This window comes from Ahaetulla prasina, chromosome 2 (genome assembly GCF_028640845.1).
Source record: "Ahaetulla prasina isolate Xishuangbanna chromosome 2, ASM2864084v1, whole genome shotgun sequence".
NCBI classification, from domain to species: domain Eukaryota; kingdom Metazoa; phylum Chordata; class Lepidosauria; order Squamata; family Colubridae; genus Ahaetulla; species Ahaetulla prasina.
The window spans coordinates 143360490-143368998 of NC_080540.1; the positions used below are offsets into that span (position 1 = coordinate 143360490).

The 8509-nt window shown below is 37.3% G+C and overlaps 1 protein-coding gene across 8 annotated transcripts in view; it reads left to right on the plus strand.

The window, feature by feature from the left end:
* Positions 1-8509, plus strand: part of LOC131193151 (cholesterol transporter ABCA5-like) — an 81485-nt gene extending 72976 nt beyond the window's left edge. For all 8 annotated transcript variants that reach the window (XM_058173053.1, XM_058173056.1, XM_058173052.1 and 5 more), the window contains 4 exons: positions 910-989; positions 2885-2940; positions 3924-4068; positions 7400-8509. In XM_058173053.1, coding sequence (XP_058029036.1) covers positions 910-989; positions 2885-2940; positions 3924-4028 — 241 coding nt within the window. In that variant the 3' untranslated portion in view covers positions 4029-4068; positions 7400-8509. The remainder of the gene's footprint in view (positions 1-909; positions 990-2884; positions 2941-3923; positions 4069-7399) is intronic.

An 8509-nucleotide genomic window follows, 5' to 3' on the forward strand; every position in this document is an offset into this window, starting at 1 on the left:
GAAAAGCTTTTCTTATATGGCTGTTAGTTAGTCTAGGGCAGGGGTCTGCAAACTTGGGTCTCTTAAGACTTGTGGACTTCAACTCCCAGAGTTCCTCAGCCAGCAAAGCAAAGCAAAGCTGACTGAGGAACTCTGGGAATTGAAGTCCACAAGTCTTAAAAGATCCAAGTTTGCAGACCCCTGGTCTAGGGCCTGGTTATCCCATCCTACTAATTAATCTTGGCAGTTTTACATTAATTCTGGTTTTATGCAGTGTATATGCTCAATTGTATCAGAGTGCATTGTTTCTAAACATGTCTCTGTGATTAACATTTTTTACTGGTTTGGCTATTACGTTGTGAATGTACAGTATGGAATTCTGTAATCACTGTCTTTCTGATTTATACTATATCTCAGTAAAGGTATCTAATAAGCTGTTGTTGTTATTGTTATTGTTGTTGTTGTTGTTATCTCTTTTATTCATTAAACATGAAACTCAGTCAACTGAACATTCAAAGATGCATTACAAATACCATTGACTGGTGCCAATGGTTGATATGGGTTGCTGCCAGCATCCTGGATATCAACCAAGTACATTATTATTATTATTATTATTAATAATAATAATAATGGATAAAGCAAAGATAAAACAATTGTATTTATCAGTGATGTCCATAAGCAAGGTCAGTATTCTCAAAATGGTGAGCATGACTGTACGTACTGTTTTTGTGTGTGCGCAATGTACAATGCATATTAAAGGAGGGCAGGGCTTCACTTCTTGGTTGCTCTATCATTTTGATGTCATTGACCCTCCTTGTACAATCCTGATGTCTGATGAAATATCTAATAACATTGCATTAAAATACTTAAACTAATATTACTCAAACTATTTGTTTTAGAATACACTTCCTTTCTTTTTATTTGTTGCAGTTTTAGCTCATTATCATCATACAAAATCCCAAAGGAAGATGTCCACTCACTCGCCCTGTCTTTTTCCAAACTTGAGGAAGGTAAGGTAACAGAATAATAAGTGAACTGATCATCTTAGAATGTCTGTCTCTTTGTTGACCTTTTCACTTTTTAAATAATCCATCCTTATCATTTTGCCATCTCATGTCATCATAATCATAATAACAGAGTTGGAAGGGACCTTGGAGGTCTTCTAGTCCAATCCCCTGCCCAGGTAGGAAACCCTATACCATTTCAGACACATGGTAATCCAACATTTTCTTAAAAATTTCCAGTGTTGGAGCATTCACAACTTCTGCAGGCAAGTTGTTCCACTTATTAATTGTTCTAACTGTCAGGAAATTTTTCCTTAGTTCTAAGTTGCTTCTCTTCTTGATTAGTTTTCACCCATTGCTTCTTGTTCTACCCTCAGGTGCTTTGGAGAATAATTTGACTCTCTCTTCTTTGTGGCAACCCCTGAGATATTGGAACACTGCTATCATGTCTCCCCTAGTCCTTCTTTTCATTAAACTAGAAATACCGAGTTCCTGCAACCATTCTTCATATGTCTAAGCCTCCAGTCCCCTAATCATCTTTGCTGCTCTTCTCTGCACTCTTTCTAGAGTCTCTACGTCTTTTTTACATTGTGGCGACCAAAACTGAATGCCGTATTCCAAGTGTGGCCTTACCAAGGCATTATAGAGTGGTATTAACACTTCACATGATCATGATTTCATCCATTTCTGTTCAGTCAGATACATTTAATATATATCAAGCTATTGTAACAAATGAGATTTTAACTATTTTCTATTCAATCTCAAAGTGCTGAGAAGCATAAACATAGCACCTATCTGCAATACATTGAAGCAACTATATCTGTTTGCAGGATTGTGCAGCAGCTGCACAGAGCAGCCCATGATTTTTAATATATTGCAGACAGATGTTGTGTTCATGTTCCCAGTCACATTTTGGTGATTAAATTCAAAGGGCTGCATATCCTAATTTTGAACCTTTCTGACTTGCTTTCCGATGGTGTAGAGATTAGTTGAACATTAGAACTGTTACAGAGGTGTGTGTTTTAAGAAGTGAACATTCTTTTTTTTAACCTGTAAACACTGTTTGACTAAGTACATCCATGAATGAAAACCAGTTCCACACTAATACACTACTGCTGATTTCCCTCCCTTACTTTTCAAAATTGCAAAGGAGACTTTGAAGAGGAAAAGAAATCCAACAGAATTTCTCCTGTTAATAGCAATAACTTCCACTGAGAAAAAGCATTCCAACAGATTAACTAAAAGTGCACACAAAACTTGATTTGGTCTCAGTGCAGCAATTAGGTAGTAGTTTTATAAATCATCATGTGAATGGCAGGGGTGAAATGTAAAATTTGTTACTACCGGTTCTGTGGGCGTGGCTTGGGGGGTAATGTGACTGGGTGGGCATGGCCAACTTTTTTTTTTTTACTTTTAAAAACATTTTTTCTATAACCTCTTTGGCCGAAAAGGTTGTAAAAAAATGCTTTTAAAAGCCTATGATGATCAGGCAACTCAGCTGGGATCACCAGAGGAAAAAAAAACTTTTAAAGGGTTCTGACGATCCCAGCTGAGCCACGAGATCATCAGAGGCTTTTTTTTTTTTACTTTTAAAAACATTTTTTTTGGCCAAAGGGAAAAAAAAACGAACTTCTGATGATCACGCGGCTCAGCTGGGATGGGGGGTGGTAGGGATTTTTGCTACCGGTTCTCCGAACCACGCGCCACCATCACTACCGCATTGGGCAATCCGGTCTGTACTGGGAGCATTTCACCCTTGGTCCATGGGCTTTTGTAATGATCTAGCTTTTCAATAGTTTTGGCATCAGATAGAATTGGTTGTTTTGTAAAGTATCTTAATATCAAATATTTTGATACCTGTCTTTCAATGACAATTAACAGTTTTTAATTCTTTCAAACAGCAAAACATGCCTTTAATATTGAAGAATACAGCTTTTCTCAAGCAACCCTTGAACAGGTAACTCAGACAGACCTTTCCAAATAATTGTACTGTGTTATACTTACTAATGCTTATATACATGTTTTTTTTTAATTCTGTATAAACAAACAGTAATTGAAATGACACTCATCCATAGTTTCTGAATTTGATTTTACTCATTTCATTCATAAGTATTTATTTTATTTATTTATTTATTTTATTCAATTTTTATACCGCCCTTCTCCCGAAGGACTCAGGGCGGTGTACAGCCAAGTAAAAAATCACAGTATAAATATTAAAAGAAATTAAAACAAACATATTATAAGGAGGCCAAATTTAAAACGAATTAAAATATTAAAATATAAATAACCCCAATAAAATTTTAAAATTTTAGGCCAGTCCCGCTTGAATAAATAGGTGCGTTTTCAGCTCACGGCGAAAGGTCCAAAGATCAGGCACTTGACATAAACCAGGGGGAAGCTCGTTCCAGAGCGTGGGAGCTCCCACAGAGAAGGCATTGTTTGGCGGACGGCACCCTGAGAAGGCCCTCTCTGTGAGAGCGTACGGGTCGATGGGAGGCAAATGGTAACAGCAGGCGGTCTTGTAAGTACCTGGGTCCTAAGCCATGGAGCGCTTTAAAGGTGGTAACCAAAATCTTAAAGCGCACCCGGAAGACCACAGGAAGCCAGTGCAGACTGCGCAGGAGTGGTGTTACATGGGAGCAATGAGTTGCTCCCACTATTACCCGCGCAGCTGCATTCTGGACTAACTGCAGCCTCCGGGTGCACTTCAAGGGCAGCCCCATGTAGAGAGCATTGCAAGTAAACTTGACTTTCATCTCTGCACCAGATTAATTTAAACTCATCATATTCTTGTTTAAACATGCCAAGTCAAAATTTTCCATATGCCATAATCACTAACAAATAGGCTCATGAATACTGACCTCCACTATCTACGATGGCTTTGATCAATAAAAGATTTTAGATAATTTGTTGTATTAAAAACAATTGTATTGTTTGTAGGTTTTTGTGGAATTTGCCAAAGAGCAAGAAGAAGAAGACAATTTTGGAACATTAAATAGCATGCTTTGTTGGGAACGAACCCAAGGAGAAAGAGTTGTTTTCTGATATATTCCATGTTGCAGACTTCAGCTTCTACATTCTTCAGGTTTTTTAAAAGGATTATTTTTATTACTTGAAATTACTTTATTCTCCTGGAGTGTTCATTAATTATGTATTAGAAAATGATTACTAGTAATTAGGAGTACAAATAATATTGATTCTCAACATCTAAAATGCAAAATTGACCCTATTCTCTTTATCTTATATACAGTACCTCCAGTGTTTGTCTTTGGTAAATGGTTTTTTTAATGATATATGCTTTCTGTTATAGAATATGATATTCTGAATTTCATCATCCACGATCTATCTAATTTCCATATTATTGCTGGAAAAACATAATTCTGAAAAAGTCTGGTTATAAACCCATGATACATATTTGATTTTAGAATCTTATTTTCAAAAGAACTTTTGACTAACTAGAATACTGAGAATTTTGTCTGCATGGTTAAAACTTTAGTAGAATTTGAATGAAAAATTTCCTTTGAATATGAAATACTCCAATTGCTCTTCAGTATTTACTCTGTAAATAGTGAATATATTAATAATACACACACACACAGTTGGACTGGGATGCAAATGTAAGATCTATCTTTATAAAATTACAGCTATCCTAGCTATTTCCTAAGTTGTCAGTATGATGGTTAAAAAATGAATTCTATGATTTTTTTTTACAGAAACTTGATTGCATGTGAAGGTACTAATGGTACAATAAAATCATTAGACAGAGAAAATTGTATCCTATGATTAATGATTGTAACTATGATTTATGATCTGTGCTCTATCACTTTGTTGTTTGTATGTATACTGAGAGCTTATGCACCACAGACAAATTCCTTGTGTGTCCAATCACAATTGGCCAATAAAGGATTCCGTTCCGTTCCATTCCATTCCATTCCATTTGCATCTGTCTTTACACAAAGGGAAAATACAGACCAACCTATCAAAAACAGCACCACAAAAAACTGATTAGGAACACAAGTTAAAATAGGGAAGAAAATGGTAAGTGAGCACCTGTCTACCCTAGACGAGTTCAAATCACCAGGACCATATGGATTATACCCCAAGGTCCTGAAGGAACTGGCAGATGTGAACTCAGAACCACTGAACTATATCTTTCAAAGATCCTGGACCAGGGAACTGCCAGAGGACTGGAAAAGAGCTGGATTCATAACTGGCTGACCAACTGGACTCAACGTGTAGTCATCAATGGAACTGCATCTACATGGAGGGAGGAATGCAGTAGGATACCCCAGGGCTCTGTTTTTGGCCCTGTACTCTTCAACATATTCATCAATGATTTGGATGTGGGGATAGATGGGGAATTCATCAAATTTGCAGACAATACCAAGCTAGGAGGAATAACCAACACTCTGGAAGATAGGCTTAAGATACAGAAGGATCTTAACAAACTTGAACATTGGGTGCTATTTAACAATGAAATTTAATAGTGAAAAAAGTAAGGTTCTACATTTAGGCAAGAAAAACAAAATGCATAGGTACAGTATACGTGGTACCTTGCTCAACAGTGGTGACTGTGAGAGGGATCTTGGAGTCCTAGTGGACAATCACTTAAATATGAGCCAGCAGTGTGCTGCAGCTGCCACAAAAGCCAACACAGTTCTAGGCCGCATAAAAAGGATAGAATCAAGATCACATGAAGTGTTAATACCACTTTATTAATGCCTTGGTAAGACCACATTTGGAATACTGCATTCAATTTTGGTTGCCACCATATAAAAAAGATGTTGAGACTCTAGAAAGAGTAGAGAAGAGCAACAAAGATGATTAGGGGACTGGAGGCTAAAACATATGAAGAACGGTTGCAGGAACTCGGTATGCCTAGTTTAATGAAAAGGACTAGGGGAGACATGATAGCAGTGTTCCAATATCTCAGAGGTTGCCACAAAGAAGAGGGAGCCAAACTATTTTCCAAAGCATCTGAGGGTAGAACAAGAAGCAATGGGTGAAAACTAATCAAGGAGAGAAGCAACTTAGAACTAAGGAGAAATTTCCTGACAGAAAATTAATCAGTGGAACAACTTGCCTCCAGAAGTTGTAAATGCTCCAGCACTGGAAGTTTTTAAGAAGAGATGAGATAACCATTTGTCTGAAGTGGTGTAGCATTTCCTGCCTAAGCAGGGGGTTGGACTAGAAGACCTCCAAGGTCCCTTCCAACTGTTATTCCACTCCACTCCACTCCTCATCCCTATCCCTATTCCAAAAAAGGATTACATAGAAAATCAAGAAAATACCTGTATACTCACCTTGTGCAGTAGTATTTTACTATATAAACATGCATGGTAAACTAAATCTATGAATGACCTTTGGAGAGCATTAACTTCTTGTACATTTGTATGTTGAGTTAGGTTATTACATTGTTTAATTCAGTTTCCATATTCTGTTTTTAAAAATTATTTGAATTCTTTGATAAAAGAAATAATTAAATTAAAAAGATGTTTCTAGTCTACATTTTTTGGAAATGCAACTGGTCAAGAACTCTTATTGCAGCATTATTGTTGTGTGACACGTTGCCTTAAAGCTTTCTTTAATCAAATAGCCTTTCCTTTCCCTGTCTCAGGATTGTGCTGCTTAAAATGGCCTTGCTTTTTCTTTCCCTTTGTTTGCCTGATTCAGTTTTTATACCATCACACCTGAAGCTATAAGCAACATAATTCTGATTCTTGAGGATTTAAAATGTTTGCAGTCCTATTATATTGCATGAAGATAAGTTCCAGAAGCAGACCTACTTTCAAAAAAACAAACAAACCCATTGATACATTCTTCTGTTAAGAAACTGCCACATGTATGGGCTGACTTTGTTGGCAGTATGTGGATACAAATTTGAAAAATAATTACCGGTCGCAGGAAACTAATAATGGGGCTACTCCAGGGGTGAAATCCAGCAGGTTCTGATAGGTTCTGGAGAACTGGTAGCAGAAATTTTGAGTAGTTCGGAGAACTGGCAAATACCACCTCTGGCTGGTTCCAGAGTGGGGTAGGAATGGAGATTTTGCAATATCCTTCCCCCAGGAATTGGGGTGGGAATGGAGATTTTGCAATATCCTTCCCCCAGGAGTGTGGTGGAAATGGAGATTTTGCAGTTTCCTTCCCTGCCACGCCCACCAACCCACACCATGCCCACCAAGCCACGCCCATAGAACCGGTAGTAAAAAAAAAATTGAATTTCACCACAATGGTCTATCCATTTGGTTTTCTTGGCAGCAATTCCTAAATGTTTTGCCACTGAGTTTTTAAAATTGTCAATCTAACCTGTCCTGTATCTTTGATGTATCATGGTGGTTGCTCAAGAGATTTCTAACTCATGACACATTGATCTGATCCTATCCCTTCATTCTCGTATCCCTTTATCCTTTCAGGCATTGAAGAATCAAGCTGGCATTGACAACTTTCCTTCTTCCTGGGACTGTATATTGATATATTTGCTTAGTCAAAAAGTGGTTGGAGATTTCTACCTTTCCTATCAGAAGACTGAGGATTGATTTGGCTTCCAAGAGACTTCCCAACATTGAACTCAATAGTTTTCTGAGGTGTGCGGGGGGGTCAGTGCAGCCCCTCTATTTTTTTTATTAGTTGAGCAGTAGCCAGTTTGTTTGTAGTCTTGTATTCCAGTAGACTTGCAGAAATTAATTTGTGTATCATGTGGTTTCATTCCTGTTTGACTTAGCTCACAATTTCTGGCATGTTTTCACTCTAGGAACCTATTTGTAAGGGATCTTTCCTCAGAATGGGTATCAAAGTTGCACTCTTCGCTCCATCACTCTCAAAGGACTCAACCAGTTTTTTCTCAAAGCTGTTCAATACAAAACATGGAGCCTTGCTACCGTGGTGGCTGCAGATGAACATTTTAGCCCAGGAGTTTGTACTTCTAAAGCTAGGATTATATTTTCTAAAACATTAAGACTGTTCATAGCAGTTTTTCTGTCTTCTGAGCCGGTCACTTTGTATTTTCCACAGGAAAGGGATTATCCATTATCTTGATGTTCCCTTATTCTAAACATTCTCACTTTCACTGCAAGAGGGTTCCCTTTCTCTTGTTCCAATTTTCCAAAGAACTGTATTTCCTAAATGTTACACAAGCACTGAAGATTATCCTTTGCTTTCCTCAGCTCTTCAAATGGTCTTATTTTCTGTTCATTAACATTGGAACAAGGGATGTTTACACCTGCTTCAAAAACCTCATTTGCATGGTAGCACAAAACACTTTTCAGAGAATCGGTAGCCCTTGCTCTCATCTTTCATATTCAGTTTTACTTGCATCCCACTGATTTCATGAATTACTTCTATGTAAATGTCAAAATTGTTCTGATTTTAAAACACATTCAGTTTCTGTACAAAATCCTAATAGTTAAGAATAATATATTACTCACAGATCTATCAGTGGTAAAGTACTGTAGTATTGTTGCTGCTATTATGTTAAAGTGCCTTGCTGGAACTTTGTTGCTTGTAATAAAGCATTCTAAAATGTC